This window comes from Trypanosoma grayi (assembly GCF_000691245.1).
Source record: "Trypanosoma grayi strain ANR4 Tgr_173_V1, whole genome shotgun sequence".
Lineage (NCBI taxonomy): Eukaryota > Euglenozoa > Kinetoplastea > Trypanosomatida > Trypanosomatidae > Trypanosoma > Trypanosoma grayi.
This window is the reverse complement of record NW_008825792.1, coordinates 3318-25652: the sequence shown is the minus strand read 5'-3', so window position 1 is coordinate 25652 and position 22335 is coordinate 3318. Positions and strand designations below refer to the sequence as shown.

General features: G+C 53.6%; 9 protein-coding genes across 9 annotated transcripts; all 9 read left to right on the top strand.

The window, feature by feature from the left end:
• Positions 1 to 69: 69 nt before the first annotated feature.
• Positions 70 to 789, top strand: DQ04_01731120 (succinate dehydrogenase subunit; the record flags this gene model as incomplete). Its single annotated transcript, XM_009311082.1, has 1 exon — positions 70 to 789. The coding sequence occupies one exon, from the start codon at positions 70 to 72 to the stop codon at positions 787 to 789; it is 720 nt and encodes a 239-aa protein (XP_009309357.1).
• A 752-nt stretch (positions 790 to 1541) lies between these two features.
• DQ04_01731110 (ribosome-associated protein) lies at positions 1542 to 2222 on the top strand (the record flags this gene model as incomplete). Its single annotated transcript, XM_009311081.1, has 1 exon — positions 1542 to 2222. One exon carries the CDS (start codon positions 1542 to 1544, stop codon positions 2220 to 2222), a length of 681 nt encoding a protein of 226 aa, XP_009309356.1.
• A 267-nt stretch (positions 2223 to 2489) lies between these two features.
• Positions 2490 to 2927, top strand: DQ04_01731100 (hypothetical protein; the record flags this gene model as incomplete). Its single annotated transcript, XM_009311080.1, has 1 exon — positions 2490 to 2927. One exon carries the CDS (start codon positions 2490 to 2492, stop codon positions 2925 to 2927), a length of 438 nt encoding a protein of 145 aa, XP_009309355.1.
• A 632-nt stretch (positions 2928 to 3559) lies between these two features.
• DQ04_01731090 (proteophosphoglycan ppg4) lies at positions 3560 to 7930 on the top strand (the record flags this gene model as incomplete). The annotated part of the gene is made up of 1 exon (XM_009311079.1): positions 3560 to 7930. The coding sequence occupies one exon, from the start codon at positions 3560 to 3562 to the stop codon at positions 7928 to 7930; it is 4371 nt and encodes a 1456-aa protein (XP_009309354.1).
• Positions 7931 to 8878: 948 nt separating this feature from the next.
• Positions 8879 to 11158, top strand: DQ04_01731080 (hypothetical protein; the record flags this gene model as incomplete). Its single annotated transcript, XM_009311078.1, has 1 exon — positions 8879 to 11158. One exon carries the CDS (start codon positions 8879 to 8881, stop codon positions 11156 to 11158), a length of 2280 nt encoding a protein of 759 aa, XP_009309353.1.
• A 2052-nt stretch (positions 11159 to 13210) lies between these two features.
• DQ04_01731070 (DREV methyltransferase) lies at positions 13211 to 14134 on the top strand (the record flags this gene model as incomplete). The annotated part of the gene is made up of 1 exon (XM_009311077.1): positions 13211 to 14134. The coding sequence occupies one exon, from the start codon at positions 13211 to 13213 to the stop codon at positions 14132 to 14134; it is 924 nt and encodes a 307-aa protein (XP_009309352.1).
• A 340-nt stretch (positions 14135 to 14474) lies between these two features.
• On the top strand, positions 14475 to 16712 carry DQ04_01731060 (RNA-binding protein; the record flags this gene model as incomplete). Its single annotated transcript, XM_009311076.1, has 1 exon — positions 14475 to 16712. One exon carries the CDS (start codon positions 14475 to 14477, stop codon positions 16710 to 16712), a length of 2238 nt encoding a protein of 745 aa, XP_009309351.1.
• Positions 16713 to 18267: 1555 nt separating this feature from the next.
• DQ04_01731050 (hypothetical protein) lies at positions 18268 to 19197 on the top strand (the record flags this gene model as incomplete). The annotated part of the gene is made up of 1 exon (XM_009311075.1): positions 18268 to 19197. One exon carries the CDS (start codon positions 18268 to 18270, stop codon positions 19195 to 19197), a length of 930 nt encoding a protein of 309 aa, XP_009309350.1.
• A 532-nt stretch (positions 19198 to 19729) lies between these two features.
• DQ04_01731040 (hypothetical protein) lies at positions 19730 to 21019 on the top strand (the record flags this gene model as incomplete). Its single annotated transcript, XM_009311074.1, has 1 exon — positions 19730 to 21019. The coding sequence occupies one exon, from the start codon at positions 19730 to 19732 to the stop codon at positions 21017 to 21019; it is 1290 nt and encodes a 429-aa protein (XP_009309349.1).
• Between the last annotated feature and the right edge of the window lie 1316 nt (positions 21020 to 22335).

The window sequence follows — 22335 nt, the reverse complement described above, 5'->3', positions numbered from 1 at the left end:
AAAAAAAAAAAAGGAAAAGGAATCGCAAAGTCAGACAAAGAGTAAAGAAAGAAGCAAACATATTCAACAATGCGCCGACACGTTTTGAGAGCCACCATCGCCGCCGCTCCTGCTGCGTCGCTGCTTGTTGCACCTGCCCGTGGCATCTACACCGTCTGGGGGTCGACGCCGAACGAGGAGTGGGCGACGCGCACGCCGTGGATAAAGCGCATCACCAATCAGAGGCAGTACCGTAGCTTCGAGTTCTGGCACGTGCCGGTGGTGGAGGAGCCCGACGGCGTCACACTGTCGGCGGTGGAAACGTACCTGCTGAGCTGCATCGAGGACGATACCAACCGACTGATGAATATCAGTTGGACTTACGACTTCGACCCGTTCTGGAAGGACCGCGTGAATTCACACAATATGCTCTTCGACATCATCTACAAGAACCGCTACCCCGTCTACAAGTACCTCTTTGGCGACTACTCGAGCAACGAGGCGGCGCGGAGCCACATCGAGAAGAAACTCAATTACCTCACATCCATGATGCATTGGGCTGCAATGACGGAGAGGCGCTACACTGCAATCGTGAAGGCGAGGTATGCCGTGCAGCGCGAGGTGTGGAACGCGGTGGAGCGCGAGCGGTACCTGGCGGGCTGTGTCGAGATTGTCGAATCCTTCAAGAGGAAGATACCGAAGGAATTCGCTAGCAAGGCGATTGGGGAGCTTGAAAACGACCTCGTGAACATGCGCCACTGGGTATGGGACTGTCCCAACGCAAAGCGGACATTTGAGCAGTTGTCGTAAGAGCAATGAGAGTTGTGTAAAATATTTAGTGCTAATTATCTGACGTAGGAGGGCTCGTGCGTGGGGACGCCAGCCGGGCACAAAAGCAGCAGCAGCAGCAACAACAGCAGGGGCGTGACGGGAACGACATCAATTTAGGGTTTTAGCCGGCAGGGTGGTGGGGGCACTGCGTAGGGTGTGGTCAGGTCGTCTGACTCTTTGTATTCTTCCAAGAGGGAGGCCTGCCTGATGCTCTCCCCTCTTTTTTTTTCTTTCTGCTGTCGATACTGCTCTCCCTGCAGGAACCCTTTAGTTGTTCCTGTTTTGTTCTTTGCCTTCTTGACAGCAGGCGCGCGAGGGGAGTGCGGGGACAAACACCGGGAAGCGGAGCGCAGCGGCCTCGCACCATTGCGGCGACGACGACAGCGGGGGATGATGGCTTGCCCGCCGCTGCTGGGGAAGAGAAGGAGAGAATGAGAGAAAGCGAGGTAGTCAAAGTGGAAGCAGAAAGAACACGAATGCGACGGGGGCTTTGTCGTTGTGGTAATGCCGCCATTTGCGGCTGCAATTTTTTTCGCTACTTCCCCTCCTCTCTCTCTCTCTCTNTTTTTTTTTTTCCACTTCACTTTCTTGTTTTAAATATTGGCCTTGAGCCTCGCTCTGAAGGGGGATTTGCGGAGGGTCCCCGCGCTGCAGTCTTCCCCGCCCCACGCGTGGAGGAGTGAGAGCAGCAGAGACGGAGGGGACTTGCGGAGTGGCAGAGCACAAGGAGAATGGGGCGGCGAATGTTGGGTTGGCTTGCAGAAGTAGTGACAGCAGCAGCGCAAGCGCAGGCAACACGTAATGTATGTCAGACTGTCTACTTGGATACCCGCGTGAATGCCACGATGCGCTGCTGGTTCAGCCGAGCGTTGTCGATAGCAGCGGTTGATGCACGGGGCCGCATGGTTCCCGCTGCACTCTTGCTGCAGTGCAGGCGCTCACACATCAGCTCCTTCAAGGAGGAGGGGTACTACCGCCTTGCACAGCTGCGCGACATCCACGTTGACGAGAGCTGCTACACTGTGCTTGCCGTGCGTGGAGGCGGGCCGGGCGGCCAGGGAGCGAACAGCAGCAGCAACAAGGTGGAACTGCGTGCCAGTGTCACCTCACTCAGTGACCACTTTGACGAGGAGCTGGTGCAGAAATTGAAGGATAACGAACGTGGCAAGGCGCTCACGTCGGATGAGACGCTGCTTATCATTACAACTCACGAGCACCGCAGCGCGCACCAGAACAAGGAGGCGTGTCTGAGGCGACTAAGGGAGATGATCCAAAAGGCCTCGTGGGTGCCACCAGTGGAGTGTGGACCCATCAAGCGACCAGCGGCAATTGTCAGTGCGCACAAGACGGATCGGTGGCGGAAGGGCTCGATGAAGAAGATGCAGCGCACAGCACGTAGGGGCTTGTGGTAGTTGTGTCCTCCTGCACCTTTTGTGTGAGAGTAGTTCTGTGTCTGCCTCTGAGTGTGAGTGTAGTTCTCTGTCCGTGCTGTATTTTCTCCTGGATGCACTCACAGGTCCCCAATAATAATCGTTGTTGCCTCCGCTGTCGGACCTGTCCTTCAAGAATAACTCAAAGGTGACAAATAATAGTGAACAACGACAACAAGAACGGTGAAAACCGCGAAATAAATCACGTGTTAGCGTTTTACTCGAGTAAACTTCTATAGCTGTGCGCAGATGCTGCGGCGACTCTCACGACGATTTGCACCCCGTGCGAAGCACCACGAGGAGCTGGTGCGCATGTGGCGTGAGCGGCCGCAGCCTGCGGGGCAGGCGAAGGAGGGCAGCGGCCTGCAATTCCGTGACACGCGGCCGACGCCGGTGAACGAGCCTGACGACGCAAAGCGTCGCCGCCTGCTATATCAGTCCAGCTACCGTGGCATGGTCGAGATGGACATCATTCTCGGCGTCTTCGCGCGCCAGAACCTCGACACGATGACACACGCGCAGCTGGAGGAGTACGATGCACTGCTGCGCCAGTTCGACAACGACCTATTCAAATGGCTTGTGATGGGAGAGGCACCACCCGCGGCTGTGGCGGAGATGCCGACGTTTGCAGCGCTGCAAGACTTTGTGCAAGATGAGAAGCTGCGGCTGCTCGGGCAGGCCGTGTAATGTGTCGCTGCTTGTCTGCGTATATATATATATATATATGTATATGTATATATATGTATATGTATATATATACGCTTGTCTCTGGTGGTGGGGGACGACTTTATTCGGATGCCCCGGCTTTCCTGCCTCGTCTATTCCCTCTGTTTGTGTGCACTGGAGAGCTGTTGGATTATTCGAGCAGTGGTAGGATATTTTTTTTTACGCGCACACGCCCCTGCCCCCCTCCCATCTCGCCCTGTCTCTCTGTTTGACTGTCTGTGTGTGCGGTGGTGTGTGACAACGAAACTACGCCATGCACTTATATATTTTTTTTGTTGTTTCTTTCTTTCTTTTTTCTCCCTCAAGAGCACTTTAAGATACCTTCCCAACTGTACAAGCGAAGCAACGAGCACAGCTCCAGAACAAGAAGAGGGTGTCATACAAGGGAATAGAAAAACAAACTGTAACAGGAAGTGCTTGCTTTTTTCATTTGTGTTTTATCTGTGTTTGTGTGTGTGTGTTTGTTTTTAGGTTGTTGCTTTACCCCCCCATTCTGATTTGGGAAGCGTTACCAGCAGACGTGGTGGGGGTACTGTGCATTAACCACGCCTGAGGAGGCTGAGCAACACGTGCATCTTATCGTCTGTTGCTTCATGCTGGGTGCCAACCGCTCGGACAAAAAGGCGCGCCCCCTCCACAATGTGTCGGTGGGGTCGCCACAGGAGGAAAACACGGCGGGTGGAAATATCGTGTCAACCACTACTCATGCGCGTAGGAAACCTTCAGTCCAGAGCCGGCGTCTGAGGAGCCGCACAGCCGAGCATCGCTCATGCTGGGGTGGATGCAGTAGCAGTAGTAGCAGCAGCAGGACTGATGTTGTCGCATCCACTAGGTCACTGCTGCAGCTGGCCAATGAAATGTTGCGGCGAACGTCCATGGAGCATCACGAGGCATCGCAGCCACGAATGCCGCGTCGTCCCCAAACAAGCGGAGAGGGTGTCCGTCCAAGTGCTCAGGTTGTGCAAGGAGGAGAGACACCTCACTTACAATGTGCTGAGGAGAAGCCATACAGCACCAGCAACAAGAGCGGGGCGGATAATGCCCTGCGCATAGCGGAAGCTGTTCATGACAATATTGTGAGGGCACATACGAATAGTTTCTTCTCCCTCAGCAAGGACCCAGTAACATTCATATCATCACCGACCGTTTCTGCCTGTAGAACGCAGCATATACCGGTGGAAGTATCACAGGGCTGTAGATTTACCAATTCACGATTTTCCCTTGGGAAATCTTCCTCCTTTCCTGCAGGAGCAGCTGGTGCGGATACCAGGATACCCAGACACATCCTACAGGAGAGCCTTCCGCCGGGAATCCGCGAGGATCCATCCATTGGCCTTTTGCTTGATTCGTGCTTAGACGAACATGGTACCGTTGCATTGAGTGATTTGCTACCCTTCCTGAGACTCGCCGAGGGTGACGTGGCGGGTGGGGCTTCCACCACCGCATCAGCAACAAGAACAAAAATATCATCATCGTCTCTAGCGTGCTCTGAGGCCATGACCAAGGCCTACTTTCGTGTGTTTCTACTTATCGGTGCACGACAGTATCCAGTGGATGACAAGCTGAGTATTGTTACCTTGTCGCCGACGCCAGGCGACGTCACTGCGGGCTCACCATGGCTACTCTTTGCGGAGCAGCTTCTGCAGCGCCTCCCTCGCTTTCCACGACAGTTGTTGTACTCAATCGGTCCTCTTGGTGAAGAGCGCAGTCCACCAAAGGAGTGTGGCGAGTCGTGGGACTCGTGGACTGCGTCGCCGCCCGCGGTGAAGGCGCTGCCGTTGCTGCAAGTGTGGTCTGTCATAATGTTCCCGAGGTTTGTGGTGCTCGTGACGCGATGGGGGCTGTGTCCGATGGAGCTGCTGCGTGAGGTGCAGCGGGACACCCCAGTGTCACAGAGCGGCTCCGCCTTGTCATCGTCGTTGCCTCCGCCTACTGCCACCAGCAGCCTTCAGACGGATGGGACGCCGGGTTACTCGCTTGCCAGCCATCCGTATTTTGACGAGGATCCGAATACTCCAGGGGCACACGCGAGTAGCCCCCCCAAGGCGAAGGCGAGCATCTCTGGAGGGCCTTTTCTGTTGGCTAGGCCCATGGAGAGTGTGCAGCGGGTCAACTCGGTGCTGAACGCGTGGCGGATGGAGTTGGAGGACGGTGCATCAAAGTCGTCTTCCTCGCAGCACGGCCCAATTTGCAAGCAGCCCGCGCTGCAAGCCCGGCAACAGAGCCGTTCGTTACCGGAGACAACTGTGGTTTCACACGAGATGGCTGTGATGGCGCATCCACCAGCCCAACCGGCGAGGCGGGCAAACCCACGGCTGAAGGGGTGGCGAACCGCGGACAAAAAAAGGTTCAGCCCATACAATGCGTCTGTTCTTCACGCCCGCTCCAGCTTTTCCTGCACCAAAGCACCGGAATCAGTCGCAAAGGCAAAGACAAGGACTGCATCCAGGAGTGCTTTGGGTGGAGGTAAGACTCCGTGGGATTCTCAAGAGAGCAGCGGCTTTTTCACGACGAGGTTGCATTCCGCAGTGGGGCGTGACCACGAGCTGTATGGAAACTCATTGGAGCGGACATCTGTGGATGCGGAGGAGGACGATGCCAAGGCATGGCGTATTCCTCGGTGGCCTCGTCATTCCTTGTCGCTCTTCTCAGAGGTTACTCTGTTCCCTCCCCCAATCCAGGCGCCTGATATGACATGCTCTATTTTGCAACGGTCCCAAGGTGAGTGGGACAAGGACGCAAACAAAACGGTGCATCTGCTGTCATCGACATTGCCGATCATGCCGACGGAAAATGGTGACCTACATGAGCCTCACATTGAATGCAACGCTTTAGAAGTGGCAAGAGAAAACACTAAGTCAATCTTTTCAAATGGCTTTTCAGAACATCAACCATGCGAGAGGTATCAGCAGCCACATTGTGATCCCAACACCAATGACACCAGCAACTGGACAGCGAGCACTCGGGACCTCGTGACGTCCGTGTCTCTTGATCGACACCAGGGAGAGTTACTGTTGACGTCACACACTCCTATGAGTCTGCACAAAGGTGAAGTGAAGGTTTCTGAGTTGCGAAGCGGTGTAGAAACAGTAGAAGCAGCATCTGCCTTGAGCTTGACATCTTCTGATATGCAGGATTGTGGTGTCGTAACAGGTGAGGTGGCGCAAGAACACGTCAGTAGACACGACACATGTGGGCCTGTGACACCACTTGCACGGGCCTCCCCGAAGCGACAGCTATACATGGGGAGCGCTATACGTTTACTACAGGGAGTGGGCCGTGGCTACGTTACACGCAGGTGGGTTTTTATTGCGCGTTGCAATGCGGCTGTGGTGCTGCTGTGCCGTGTTTTCAGAGGCCTACGTGCCCGTCATCGTCTCTATAATCTGAAAGAAATACAGCAAATATGTCTTGATTCCATGAATGAAGACGCGCCCCCATCGCTTCCACAGTACAGTGCCATTGAGGATATTCACCTGCGGCGGAGAACATCAATGAACAGCCGCACAATGACGTTCACGGAGTTGTCTGCAGCGGCATTGGACCTCGTCAATAGAAGTGATACTTACATTAGCTCTTCTCGCTTGCCGATGATACGACGAAGAGAAAGGATCAACTCACTCATGCTTCTGCAGCGAGTGGGACGTGCGTATGTGGCAAGACGACAAAGAGCCGACTTTTTGCCCAGTAACCAAATGAAACAGGCGGCGACAGTGGAGACCGCTGTGCTGCGTGACGAAGAGGTGGTGCTGCCGTCGTCAGCAAATCACGGCGTACCCCTTCAGAATGAAGGACCTCCGAGCAGCACAAGCACGATGACTCGGCGGCGATCGCCCGGGGTGACATTTATTGCCTACGGGCAGGAGATGGTACGGCAAGATACAAATGACTGCTTGGGGATCCTGCCGCAAACCCCGGAAAGACGTCGAGAAATTGACAACAATGTGTGGCAAGGGCGTATGACACGTCAAGTGGACCCCCAAAAGCAGCAGCAGCAGCAGCAACAACAACAACAACAACAACAGGATCGAGGAGAGGACCAGGGGAGAATGTCTGAAGTAAGGGTTGTGGAGGAGAAGTTCACGGAGCATTTCGCCACGAAGCGGCCCAAGACGCCGATGAGGGCAGCTTTAGCGGAGGACGATGATTTTGGCGCTCTAGAAGTAGAGTGTCCGATGCAGCAGGAGAGCGTAACACCACCCGAGATGTTTCTAAATTTAAAGCCAAACAGACCTGGTCTTGGCTTTGAACGCTCGTCTTCTCCGCCTGTTGTGATAAGCGGTTTGGCGTTCTGTCACCAGATGGATGGTCTTTCTCCTGGTGATGCTGTGTCCAGCGTACAAGCCTCGAGTGCGCCCTCCTCTGAGGCTCCCTCCTGCTGCTTCTCGTGTTCCCCATCATCGGCACCGAACATAACGCCCAACTCCGTCTCATTGAGAGACTTGGAGGCGAGCTTTCCGTTCGACAACACAATGGCAAGCGTGGAGGATGACAAGAGAAGCTTTTTTAGCATCATCTCCAGCGGCAGTGAGGACTGTCGCAACGATCGAAGTGTAAACATGGTACCAGACTTTCTTGTTCCAGCTGGGCTCACTGATCAGCCTTTGATGTGTGACACGGATGCCATACTTCTCATGCAGCGCATCGGTCGAGGCTTTGCTGGGCGTAAACAGCTACACTTTGTGATGCTGCTGACTATTTCATGGTTTGAGATTGGCATGCTGCATCGTGCTGCGCATGGATATTATGAGCGGAAACAGCTGGGGTACAGATACCACGCCACACTAGAGGCAGAGAGAGACTTGCAGCGTTTTCACTACCGCAATCGATGCTCTGTACAAATACAGAGGATGGTTCGTGGATATTTGGCGAGGCAAAAAGTGAAGAAGCTGCAACGCAAGTTGTGGGTGCGCATTGAACTCTACGTTGCGCTTGAGCAGCACGAACTTTACGATGAAGGATAGACCATCATCATCATCATCANAAAAAAAAAAAAAAGAAAAAGGATAAAAGAATACACCTCAAGGGGCTCGCGTATTTTCGGACGGGGGACTCCTGTTTGTCTAAATAGGAGGCGCCGTTGTTTGTGTATATTTCACTTGTATTTCTTTTTCTGTGATGTGACTCTATGAGCACCGTTTATATCGTGGTGGCTCTCCCGAAGAATTTTTTGTTTGTTTCTTTTCTTACAATCTGATGACACCCTCAACACTACTTATACCTGTCCAGCTAACCTTGCAAAACGTGACTTCCTCCATGCCGATGCGTCCCTTTTTTTTTTTTGTTCTGGCGGCTCACCACGGCTCCCTCCATGTGCTTTGTCCGCACGCTTACCTGCGGCAGCATTGCCTTATTCCTTCGCTCTGTAGCATTCAGTCTGCCTATCTGTCTTGCCGCTCTTTTCTCTCTTTGCCTGTCTCTCTGTCTGCCTCTCCTTTCCCCAAGTGTGGGTGCATTAACCCTTTTAGTAGAAGGAAGAAAGGAAGCGAAAAAGGATATAAGGAACAAGTCGACAATTCTGTATAGAGAAAGCGGCACGAGCGTCGTTCTTCAAGCCGTTTATTATTATTTTTTTATTTTTGTCAAATAGCACCTTTTGAAAGCTGAGGGGGGGGGAGAAAGCTTGCTGCTGGGAGGACACCATGCCGACGGAGGGTAATGGGCATGCGGTGTTGTTCCGCCGGTGGTGCGTCAACGTGGCTTTACAGTCATTTCGTGGGGAGCCGTGGGCGCTAGTGTGCGACCGGGGGTGCAGTGGCAAAAGTTCCAGCAGCAATAAAAGTAGGGACAAGAAGGGTAACGCAGGAAAAGGCTGCAAGACCAACAATCAGTCATCAAAGAGCACATCGACAAAACCCAATAGAAATGTGCTGCAATTTTGTGAAAGCTCATTTTACAAACATGCGGGCGGGATGGACACGGGTGATTATCTCCCTACATGCTTGGATGCTATACGCAATTGCAATGATAACGCCACACTGCTGGATTCTGTGGTTGAAGTTGAGTTTGGCTTACAGACATCCATTCCGGATGGTGGTGAGGACAAAGCAGACTTGGGCGCAGCCGGACATGACAACGGTTCTATGCGGTATGAGCTCCAGACGTCTCTGGAACCACTGATGGCGTCGGTGCTGACGCCGGCAGTTTTCGCTGTTGTAGATGAGTGCTTGAACGCCATGGTGTTTGTGTACGGTGCCACACAAGAGATGAAGCAGCTGGGCGTGGTGGGCACACCCGAGGAATGTGGGCTGCTGCCCCAAGGCATCTGTATGGTTATGAACCGCTGTGCAGAGCGACGCAGCCATGAGTGCAGCAACTCATCGTGGTCGATCGAACCGACATCGCCCGATTTGATGTCAGAATCCACAAGCAGAGCAGGTGTGCCTGGAAGTCATCGCTTCGTCCGTGCAGAGTCAACTTTCGTTGCCTTTGATGCAAACAGCGTTGTGGACCTGGTTGAACTGGATAATGATGACGTGGAGCTCGCTGTGCATCTGGGCGATCCACAGCAAGTGCAGCAGCGCGCAGAGGGCGGGGAGTTGCATGAGGGCTTGAAGGGAATGACCCCAACAGATGCTCGCGTGAGCAATGCGCGGGCCATGCCGGCGGAGCACGCCAGTCATGCCTTGGAAACGCTTGATATCGGTCTTGAGAACTTCACCCGCGCAACAGAGATGGGCCTGCTGCAGTCTCAGGCGGGGACATCGCTCCTTTTCTCTCTCACACTTTATACGGATGACTTTCACTTTGCCACATTTCATTTGCTTTGCCTCGCGGAAGATGCTTCTGTGCAGAATTGGGTGGTTACCTCTGCATTGGCACGCAGTCAAGCTGTGGCGAGCGAGGAGGAGCTCAACTCATCCATCATACAAAATGTCTCGTTGCCACAACCATTGCGTCATAACGCCGCGACAATGCTGCTGCCACTCCTTTGTTTCGGGAACATCTACACCTCGGTGCTTGTGTGTGCGTACAACTCTGTTACCGCCGTCCAGCGGCTGACGCGGGACCTCACCTTTGCCCTGGCAGGGATACGCATGCTGACGGTGCCACAGGCCACTGCGCTGGCGTCGCGGCACTCCCAACGGCCGTTGTCGTTCGACTGGGAGGGGAGCCACACGCATGATGCTAGGCATCGCTATGGAGACAAGACAAACAGACAGTCGCCATGGGAAGAGTCGCGGGACACACACAAGGAGAATTATGGTGGGTCACCGGGTATACACGGCGTTGACCCACAGGACCGGAGCCCACAGACGCCATTATCGCGACACGTTATACGTGTGCCGCTGGGCGACGAAGACCGGTTGTATTTGGATGAGAACCTCTATCGCGCATGTAGGGGCACTTCGCCGCGCGTAGAGACGGTGTCCAGCAACCCCCCGTACTCCATCGTCGTGGTTGACACACAAGCTGCAAAGCATGTGCTGTTGGGTCCCGCCGCGTTGCGGGCGAAAGTAGGAAACGAAGGGCCAACTCCTGCAGGAGCTGCAACAGGTGGTGTTGTGAGCCCAAGTAAGAAAGCAACGGAGAAATCCAAGAGAGAGAGCCCTATCACCCCCGACGTCGATGATCATGACGACAAGGGTGGTGAAACAGCGAAAGGTGGCCATGCGAGTGCTGAAGTTTCTCTTGGCCGCCCAGGCGTGTACGAGGTGGAGGAACTTGTTACTCTTATTAGGTGTGAAAAGGAAGTGATAAGAGATGAAGATTATGATGATGCCACTGGTAGTGGTAACGGCGGCGGTGGTGGTGGTGAAAATAGTGGAAACAGTGTTGTGAAGAAGGGTGGAAAGGGAGAGAAGAAGATGGACGCGGAGCCAATCAATGTCCCAGCAGACACGAAAAAGTTTTATACAGAGGTGATGCACGGCGATGAAAATAAAAGCGCGACTTCGTCGAGCCCCAAAGGTGGTGCGTTTGCGCCTGAAGTCAGTGGGGCGTGTGTCCGCGTGACGCCGGAGGTGGAGGAGCTGGATTCCCTGGTGGAGGAGTTTTCGCGCTTCTACCACGAAGCTTACGATGCGAAGAAACGTATCAAGCAGCTTGAGGGGGAAGTGATAGGGTTGCGCGAGGCGTTAGACAAGAAAAAGAACATCGAGGAAGAGTTGCGGCATGAGCGGGAGAGAACGAAGCTGCTGGGTAGTCAACTGGTCGCTGCGAGGTTTAACAAGAGGAATGCGCATCGGTAGTGGATGGGAAACGCATGATGCAGATACCACGTCGCGGTTGATATGATGCGAATGTGAGGAGGGGGCAACCATAGATGTATGATTCTTGACCAACTCCGTTGCAAGTAGTTGAAATCATTGTCGACATGCACCGCATTTCACTGTTGTGTCCACCATTTGGCGGAGAGGGATTTGGGCTTCCTGCTCTGCGTCGGTTCTCCATCACCCACCCACGAGGGCTTCGGTAGAGTGGAGTGGTGGCATACTCTCGTTGATCATGTAATGTTGCGCAGATGGCTTCGAAACGGCATAGCACGAAAAGTCCACTATCGCTGTCGTCACCACTGGCAGGTGTAATGTGTCACGGGGTGTGCCTCGCGTGGGGTTTGTTACACGACAGCAAGGCAGCATTCGCTTCGTCACTCAGCGGGGTGCGTGGGACAGCACACACACACACACAGAGAGAGAGAGAGAGAGAGCGAGAGAGAGAAAGAGAGAGCTGCAAGCCTTTATCAAGAGAGCTGCGGCTGTGGACACTGGTGTGCCGCCTTGCACTGCTCTTCGGTGCAAATGGATCCATGCATCTTTTTTTTTCTGGTTCTCAAGCCATTTGTTGTGAAATAGTGTCGATATCTGATCGATGCTCGCTTTTTTTTTTGTTGTTTTTTGATTGGGAGTATATGTATAACCACATATATTTCTTTATGTATTTTCCGCCACACGAAGACGATTCTGTATGCGGAGATACGCATATATACTCACATGCACCGTGCAGGCGGGTTTGTTAGCCTGTAACTATGCTATATGTGGATATTGACCGTCACGGTACCGCATTGTTTCGGTGAACACATTGTCAAAAAAAAAATACACCGGGACGTGAATAATGGGAACAAGCAAACACTCCCATTTCCCCCTCCCCCAAGCACTTGCACACACCTACACACACACACACACACACACACACACACGCAGGGGCAAACAGCATGTTAATATCTCTGGATGAACGCACACATACATATATATATATATGTATATGTATGTATGTATGTGGTATATAGAGATTGTAGCGTATTCTACAACCAATGGAGGTGAAGAGGATGGACATATTTGGAGAAAGCATGCGAGACGACGAGGGTGTGCAAAGCAACTAAGAGTAGGTGTTGAAGGTGAACGAAATAAGATGAAGAAAATGAATGAGAACGACGAGTGTCTTTCAAGTAAAGGAATATGATATAGGTTAAATGTTTTCGGAGATGCATGAAAGCGGAGATGGACGGCTCTTTTTCCGTCGCGCTCTCTCTGCCGTGCTGTTGGCGCCTAAGGCGGAGTGGCTGCGGCCGCCCCGCCGATGCTTCAGGGCGGCGCAAGTGGGGGACGGAAGCTAAATAGCACAACAGAAGCCACTGTGGGGCTATAATACGCAGTGGATAGCTGCTTTCTTCGGTTGAGTGCGTGCAGCGAGGAATGCGAACACACAAAAAAGAAGGGAATCACTTGGGGGAAAAAAAAGACAGAGAGAAGCCCAAGACCGCTGGGACCGCAGGTCGCTTTGTATTCCGCGGCTCTTCTCTCCCTCTTTCGCTGGGTATCTGTGGAGATGGCTGGGGGAGCCGTGGCTGCCCCATTGGTGCCGTCACTCCCCCTTGTCTTTCTCTCCCTCTCTCATTTTCCACCCTCCCCATTATCTTTGGCCTTGTGTGATTACCGCCGTGCGTCTTTTTCTGTTTTCTTTGTTTCTGCCGGTTTTCGAACGGGAGGCCAGTTGCTTATCCAGGTGCTTTTCCCGTTCCTTCTGTTACTCACCCATGTGACCGTGTGCATGTGGTTCATATTTACATGTTCCAGTTTTTCAACATTACTCCCCCCTCTCTCTCCCGACACTTCCGCTGGCGACTCGCACACCCGAGCCAGGATATTATATATATATATATATATATAATGACACAATCTGCTCTTGCGGATCTTTCCCTTGTTTTGTTTATGTGTGATTTCGAGGCCTCTGTGTGTGCGCAGTGACTGATAGTAGTACTCCTTTCCTCCGCTTGTTCTTGTTGTCCCTTCACACACCAGCGAATGGCACCTACCGCGTTGGAAAACTTGTCGCGCTTTTGGAGTGGCCAAAGAAAGAGGCCGCCCATCAGCTACGCGGTAAATGTGCAGTGCCTCCCGCAGCACATAACATCAAAGTACATGGGCATGGGCATGGATGAGGAAACACAGCAGTGGATCACGCGTGCAGTTGATGTAAGTGCAGTGAAGATAATACTGTCCAATCTCTTGTGCACTGTCTTCTCCCTCACGACAGCGAACGGGATCGTTGGTCGTGGCCATATGTTCGTCATGCACACCGCGCAGGCGTTGTCGTTGCTGCAGGGCAAAGACAGACCGTTTCCTTTGCCAACGGGCCCATTGTTCGACACACTCCTCGACATCGGCGCCGGTGATGGTGGAGTTACGGCGGAGCTGCAGCCGCTCTTTCGTCATGTAACGGCTACAGAGTACTCTATTCCCATGCGATGGAGACTCTGGTGGCGGGGCTACGAAGTCCTGCCGTACCAAGATCCGTTTCGCTACGCCGATGGCTCCTTGCGGCAGTACGACGTTATCTCGTGTCTGAATGTGCTCGACCGTGCCGATGCTCCACTGACGCTACTACATTCGATGCGTGACTCTTTGGCACCCAATGGCATCCTCCTCCTCGCTGTTGTGCTGCCATGGTGTCCGTTTGTGGAGGATGGCAAACAGCAACGCCGCCCGGCTCAGAAGTTGCCGATGGAGGGAGGCGAGTGTTGCAGAGGCGCAACATTTGAAGCTTCTCTTGAGCGTCTTGTGGATAATGTCTTAATTCCATGTGGCTTTAAGCTGGAGCGGTGGACGAAGCTACCGTACCTCTGTGAAGGTACTTTGCAGACGGAGTACGCGGTGCTTTATGATGCGGTGCTGGTGCTAACGAGGAATGTAGAGGGTTTGACACCTGGGGAGTGCGGTGCCGATTGAGGAGGGCGATACATTGAAAAAAAGAAAAGAACAACAACGACAATGCAAGCGAAAGAACGAAATAATATGATATACGGTTATATTTGATGCTCCAGTATCCATAATGCATATCGGTGTTGCGCAACTCTTCCGATGCTCCTTTATGTGAGCTCATATCGGTGGGCCTACGTCTCACGTGTGTGCCTCGTGTCCTCTCAAGACGGCGTGTGTGTGTGTGTGTGTTTTGTTTGTGCTTCTCCGCCCCTAGTTTTTGCGCTTTTATTTTTTGGATTCCGCTGATTGTGTATCGCGACAATCAGATTTTTTTTTTTGTTTGAATCCAAAAAAGAGAAGGCGAGTAATGAGCGGGCCATCACAGCCACCTGGTGGCTTTATTCCCCGTCCCCCGGGGATGCCGCCACTGCCGCCTGGCTTTAAACTGCCGCCTGGTGTTGGCATGCCGCCCATGCCGCCTGGGCTCACGCACCCGTCCAGCGCGCCACCACACATGCAATCCAACGTGCGTGTTGGTGTACCGCCTCTGCCACCGCAGCACCAGCACCAGCAACGGCAACAACAAGGTGGTGCTCCGCCACCCGGTGTGCGCTACCCGCAGCCCCCGTCGCACCTCGCCCAGTGGCCCCCGGAGGGTGGAGAACAGGGATACCTCATGCCGCCCGGCGTGCTGCGCAGCTCGAACGACATGTACGCAAGGAGGGATGATCACCGCTCCGCAATGGCGCCAACTGGTGATCCGCGTGGGTTTGCGCCACCCCCGCAGCCGCCGATGGGAACGTCGTACCCACAAGCACCTTATGGGGCCGCACCACCACATGATGGAGATCGCCGTGGTGGGCATGCCCACAGGGGTCGCCGCGATGATGAGCTGCGGGAGCCGACGAACACCGTGTGGGTGGGAAACCTTGACACATACGAGCACACAGAGGATGTACTGCGACGTGAATTTTCTGAATTTGGGCGGGTAATTCGAATTGCTAAAGTTCCTGATAAGAGTTACTGCTTTGTGCATTTTCGATATGTGGATGAGGCACGCAATGCCGTGGAGGCGCTCAGTGCACGAGGCTCCCTCGGTAGGGCGCGTTTCAATTACGGCAAAATGTTTGAGTACTCAAAGGAGGAGCTAGAAATGCCGCAAGAGGCCAACAACTACAGGCAGCCCCGGCGAGGACGTGATGATGAACGGCACGACAATGAGGACAGGCGGCGCCGCCCACGCCGTGAGGAGGAGCGCATGGAACCCACAAATGTGCTGTGGGTGGGGGACTTGCCACCCACTGTTTCTAACGAGGAGCTGAACGAGAACTTCAAGGTGTTCGGCAAGATCACAACTCTCTCCCGGTTGGACAGCCGAAACATGGCTTTCATTCACTTCGAAACAATCGAAAGCTGCACACAAGCATTGGACCTGATGCGAAACCAGCCAATTGGTGGAGCGAGGGTTGTCCTTAACTATGGACGAGCACAGCGTAACCAGTCCAGTGCTGAAAGTGGGCTGACCCCTGACGGCATTCCTTCCAATGAAACACCAACAAATGTGGTGTACCTTGGTCAGTTCGCATCGGATGTGATGGAAGAGGACGTTGAAGACTTATTTGAGCCATTTGAAGGCTTTATCAACTCCAAGTTCATCCAGTCTAGCGGCATTGCGTTTGGGCATTTTGACAGCATTGAACACGCGCGTGTGGCCCGTGTGGCGCTTAACAATACCCTCCTGAAAGGTGCCCCGATGCGCATCAGCTTTGGTAAGAGCAACCACAACATGACAATGGCGGACCGCATGCGCCGCGGCAAGCACGCCCTGTTGGGTGGCAGTGGTGAGCCGCTTTCAGGCGTTCCGGGGGCCCCCAGTCTCGACGGCTTTGTCGGCGCTCTTACCGCGGGCCCTGGCATCCCCGGTAGTGGTGGTGGTGGTGCTGCTGCCAACAGCGGCGCGATAGTGGCTCTGCCGGCGATGGGCGTCACGGTGGGCACAGTTGCGGCACCGCAGCCACCGACGTGCTTCACGCGAGAGCGGCCCACGCCGGATATGACGCTCGAGGCACGACTGCAGTCACTGTTAGGCGCTACGTACAACAGCTGTGGGGAGTCGGAGAAATCACTGAGTCCTAGCGTAATACAGACCATCTGCGATCTCATCGATGACTGCGTTGATGAAAAGAGTGAGAAGCGGCTAGACGACACAATCTTCTTATACTCCCCACTCAATGCCGCTCACATTTTTGGCATTCTGGCTAAGCGCATGCATGATTACTTCAAGGATGATCCTCACAAAAAGCTCTACATTTTGTACGCTGCCACACGTGTACTTCTCGGGGCAAAAACCGACTACCTCTTTTTTACCAAGGCGTCCCTTAACGCATACCTTATGACTGTCCTTGTGGCAAGCGAGGGACAAACGCCAAGTGGGGCGGAAGTGATCACGTCCATCATTGAGAACGTCCATCGGCACCCGTTTATTGAGGGACAGAAGCTGGATGCTGACTTCATCGAGGTTTTTCGTGAGCAACTCGACAATATACTCAAGCGTGTCAAGGTGGATCAGGACCTCGCCTCACTCCTGAAGAAGAAACGGAAATAACCTACTCCACGACAAGGCGGAGCAGGAAAGAGAAAATGAGGCGAGAAAAGAACAGAGTACAACGGAGAGTCACGGAGGGGATTGCAGAGCTATTTAATCTTTTTCTCCTAGTTGTTATGAAGAACTGGTGTCATTCGCACATCCCGTCAACAAGAAAGAGGGAAAGAAAAAAGGAAAGATACTTGTTAATGAATAAGAAGCTTCTTTTAACGATATCATGCATAGAAAAACCGTCTGGGGTTAAACTCTCTTATGGCCCAAAAGTCAAACGCCAAGAGGCTTTGAAATACGTGGCCAACACAAGAGGTGTTTTTTGATGATGAACTCTTCTGCTGATTGTGCACCGATGTCTTCTCTTTTTTGATCTGTTCTTGCCTTCTCTGCCATCGGATGGTATTAGTCACTTCTGGTGCGTGTGTATGCATGCCTCTGCCTCGAATTGGTTTCCCCCTTCAAATATATATATATATATATCTATATATACCGAGAGGGAGAGAGACACGTACAAGTATGCATGTATTGACACGCTCTAGCGGTACCTGTTAAAGTTGGACCTTCTGTTTAAAATAGAAGACGCAGTGCCGACTGTAACTCGGCTTTTACTTTTGTGTTTGACCTCATCTGCTCTGTGCCACTATTGCATACTGCCATAACTCACAGCACCGGTGGGATGAGATTCACACTCCTTCATCCCCGAGTGCGAGGTGTGTCCTCGCATTCTAAGAGGGGTGCTGTGGGTGCCTTTGTTTGCCTATCTGGGGGCACGTTTCTGACGTCTATGGGAGTTCTCTGAAAATTCTGATACATCTTCAACTGCAAGGTGCTTCTGCTGCTTATGATGATGATGATGTCGATGGCCGCAGTGATGATAGATTTATATGCCTTTTGGCCTTGTTGTGTCGAATTCGTACCCCTGACCTTCCTCGAAGGACAGTTTCGCATCCGTCTGCTGCGCTTATAAGTTTGGCGCCTTTCCTATTCTTAGTTAGAAGCGCCTGTCCGACACACATAAGGGTTGTCGTGCTTTACTGCAATCACTGGAGAGTGCGGACGGGAAGGGTTACCTACCGGTTCGCCGCGTTTGTGTGTATGTGTTTTTGCCGACGCGCGGTGCCGGCTGTTCGCTCTGAGAGGGGGAGGGTACCCGTTATACCACAGACGTGTTTCTTGGTGTATTTTGGTGCCTCTGCTGCGCCACCGTTGCGGGGAATCGGCGATGGGAACGGCAACACGAGGGATCAGCCACATTGTCTGTGTGCTCTCGTATCTATCGCGGGGTTGCTGCCATTCCTCCAATCTGGCTTTTATTTTATTTTATTTTTTCACGACCCCAAACAGGAGTGAGGGGGTGCTGACGGGGCTACAAGTGGCACTCCTGCTGTTGGTGTACTCAAATAAGGCAAGAAAAAAAAAAGCCATAAAATAGCCTTACGATCATTATTTTCTACTTCTCCCTGGCGTTTTTTTTTTTTGACTATATGTGTAGTGTTGAGCTAAACAACGGTGATAATATAAAGAAGCGTAGGTGGAAACACAAAGGCACCTAGCACGAATCATGCGTCACGGTAGTTGGACTGCAGCCGTGCTGTTCTACGGTGCCCTTCTTTGCCTCCTCTTCACGACCGCGACAACTGCAGTGGAGCTGGACACAAGCGCAACAGCCAATGCTCCACTCCTGGAGCAAGTGATGGCGCAGCCCTTTGCGGTTAGTGTCATTTCCGACAGGTACGGCGTCTTTAACGCGACTCTTGACTTAAAAGGGTCGCTAAATTTTCCTGAACGCATTCACGGTGAACTGATCCCGGTCGGGGATCAGAGGCACGACCGAGAAGGGTCGGAGCAAATTGCCCTGGAGCACTTCTCGCAGCAGCGCCATCTGATGGGCGAGATGCCACCGCAGGGCTCAGTTGATGCGCGCCCGTCCCTTCTGAGTATCGACGTTCAGCTTGAGTTCTCCGGTGCAACCTCCGGGATGCTGCGTGCGTGGACACTGCCATTCAGCGCGAAGCTTCTCGAGAAGCGTCTGGCGGCAATTGAAGAAGACGAAGTGCTGCCGACCGCCAAAGCCGCCTTTGCCTTCGGACATGAATCGAGGAGCTCATTCATCTCCGTGCTCAGTGACGTGCCACAAGTGGCGCGCGTTGCAACGGGAACGGTTACACTGGAGGATGACGCATCGGGCACCTTCACGCTTCGTTTCTTCTCTGAACATGAGTTCTCCCTCACGTTGCTGCTGCTGCAAAAAGATGGCAGTGTGGCTGACAGTATTTGGATGTACGGCTACGCTGCTCCCAACAGTGCGCTGCTGTCGCGCAAAGGCGTGAATCAGCAGCCGTGGTGGCACAAGTACGTGTTGATGGGATTGGCTTTGCTTCTTCTTGTGATGCAGGTCCTCAGCGGCTACCTTGATGCAAAGAAGGCGAAGAAACAGCAACTGGAGCAACTCGTGACGGGCACTACGGCGGAGAATAAAAAGACTAATTGATGTGGTAAGACGCAAAATACGCATACACATATTCCTTCCTTGTGTACGAGGAAAGTGTTTTTTTTATTATTTTGTGATGTTTGGCCCTGTGAGCAATAAAGGGGGAGGGCGTGTGTGGCCGTTCCACGGCGGTGAACGCTCCGTCTTCTTCCTGGGAGTATTTTTTGTTCCTGCGGCTGGCTGCATGTTTGGGAGCCGTTTGTGTGAGGTGTGAAGCCTGTGGCGGCATCACTCTGTTGCGGTCTCGTACCACCCCGCCCGAAGGGTGGCGTTGCGCTTTGGTGCCACTGAAGGGAGGACCACCACTCTGGCTCAATGGAGCGACATGTAATTTGTTCCCATTTTTGGGGTTTTTTTTTTGTTCTTCCTTCCCCCCTTGTCTTCTCATGTTTTGTATTGCTCCTTCAAAGAATAAAGGGCTGGCGCGTCTCGTTGTGCGATTGGCTCTGAGGCAACCTCCACTCCACCCCTGGTACGAGGTGCTTCTGCTAGCGGGGGCACCGTCTTCTTCCGCCGACCGCATCGTGGCTAGATGATCAATACCAGCAGCGCCGTTGATGAGCCGGAGGGAAGGCCAGTTGTCATGGTGATAGGGGAGCTGACCACGTATCTCTGCCGTGCTGGCGAGACGCGCCCCTTCGCGGAGGAGGGCCCCATACCGGCGGGTGTATTCCGCCGTGTTCCTGCTGCTTCTGCTGCTGCTTCGGCGCCAGCAACGATGGCGGCGCCATCCGGACAGGAGGCGGTGTCACGTATTGTCTTGAGGCTCCGAGAACACGTGTTCGACAGGGGTGTTGTCGTCATTATCCCAATGCACTCCTCCCAAGAGTACCGAGAAGGACTTGTCTTGTTTATGTTTGAGAGACTCCAGGTGCGGACGATAGTTGTATTGTCGGATGTTGTGGCTGACGCCTTCGCAACGGGATTTCGGGAAACACTTGTGCTGCACGCGTCACTGGAGGCCCTCAGCGTCGCCCGTTTAGAGGCGGGTGCCACACTGAAGTACGCGGCAAGCGGTGCCGGCTCACTGTCGCGCCTTGTGACGCCCAGTGCAGCCAACAGGAACTGCCCTCAGCCGAAGGATGAGGGATCCGAGGTGGCAAGAAATATATGGAGTGGCAAAGATGGAGGCGATGTTGTTGTGTCATCTTCACTTCGAAGGGCTTGGGCAGGTGGTTGTTCGCCTTCGACGGGTGTGGTGGATCTGTTGGACGAATTGTATCACAATGCGCTGGCCTCTTTCTTTGGTGATGATGTGTACCAGCGGGTATTATCATTGAGAGGAGCTCAACCAGAAGAAGTACAGCATAAAGGCACTCGAATGAAGCGGGGACGCGATGAGGGCGAGGAGAAGTACGAGGAGGAAACTGCAGCCAACGGCACGGGTCGAAGACGAGGGGCGTTGGGGCGACTCCTCGCTTCTGTCGCTGAGGACGCGCCGTTGTCGGTGATCATTGCGGGCGAGGCGCTGCGTGTGGCTCCTTTACTTCAAGACTTTCTTGAGGAAGCGGTCCGTGCTCGTAGCGAGACACAGGAGAGAAACAACGTATTATCATCATCGTCATCCTCCTCTTCATCCTCATCATTCACCACGTCGTCTTCGAATGACAGTGATTCCAACTCTACTAGCTCCTCGAGGCAGGTTGGCGGACTACTTAATCTTCAGCAGCTGCCGCTGGCGGAGTTCCCATGGCTGCTACCTGTCCTGGGTGGCTCGCTGGTCTCGCAGTTGTCGTTGGGGGAATTAAGTAAGCTGCGCATCTCCAGAGAGGATGCTCTTTCGTCTAAGGGTGCCATTGTACATTGGCGTTCAGTGCTGTGATGTTGTTGGCGGAAAAAAAAAACATCCTTGTGTGCACGTTGCTCTGTGGCTGTGCGATACCGAAAAAGAAAACATTGCTTTTTTCTACGTTGGAGGAAACAAAGTAAAAAAAAAGGAAATTCTGCTCATACGGCACTCGTGGTATTTCACTCAGCTTCTTCGCTCTCCTCTCCTTCCACCATCTCAGTGGGTGGGGTGGCCGAAGGTGCAGCAGGGTTAAAGGGAAACGGCTGCAAACGAGGGAAGGGGTGGCGTAGACAAGTGTGTGGCTCCATGCTGTTGCGGCGATGGGCTGGAAGCGTGCTGCGCCATCGCCACCGCAATCATCGTGACTCGGCGCGTTCCCGACTGGAGTTGAGGAGGATGGCCATCCTGGAGGCAGCGGCTGACATGCCTGCGCACGAGCGTGCCCTTGCGACGCCGATGCAGTCCTCGTCGCTGTCACCGGTTGCAGGAACATCGGCCGCCTTGCAATCCATAGACGATGTGGTTGAGGCCGCGTGTGGTCGGTTTGCTCCTGTTGGTGCAGAGGCTCGCCCCGACGCCACCGGCTTGTTTGGCTCATCGTCGGTACAAAAGGCCGCTTCCATGAGCCACTTTATGTCGGAGTGCCGACGGCTGCGGCGTGAGGTTGGGGAGTGTCGCGACCCCCACAACCGTCGTCTTCTCCGCGAGACGCTGCGGAGTTTCTGGATGGAAAATGTGGACGGGGCGCTGGCGTGCTGCGCCCTTCACGGTCGGGACTTCGGCTTCGTCGCTGATTTTGGTCTGACCGACGATGCGCTGCATGTGTCCTTCGCATCCCTGCAGCTGGCACTACACTGCGTGGTGCAGGAGAAGAGCACCTGCTCCTGCATGAGTATGATGACGGCGCTGCACTACATGGCGAGGGAGCTCGACTACCTGGAGAAGACGTATCTGCGTGCTCCTGCACACGGTCGTGGACGGCAGGAAAAGCAAAAAGTGAGGGAAGTAGCGGAGGAGGAGAAGCGAGCGGCGAATTGCACCGGTGTGGGGGGAACGAACCAAATATCCATGAAGACACCACCACCGTCTGTGGAGGCGCTAGAGGTGTTTCGTCACACAATCGCCACTGTCGGTGTGGAGCGTATTCATTTATTCTTTCTTCAGCGTGGTACTGCCGATCGCGTGTTGGGCTCCGCGGAGGAAGCACTCCATGCACTCGAGTTTCTCGCGGTCGTGAAGGCCACGGATGCGGACGAGAGCACTCGGGCCCTTGTAGAGGACAGGAAACGACAGGGCTGCGTGTCCATTGACCAGTACCTCTTGACGACACTGTTTCGGCACATCTCCAG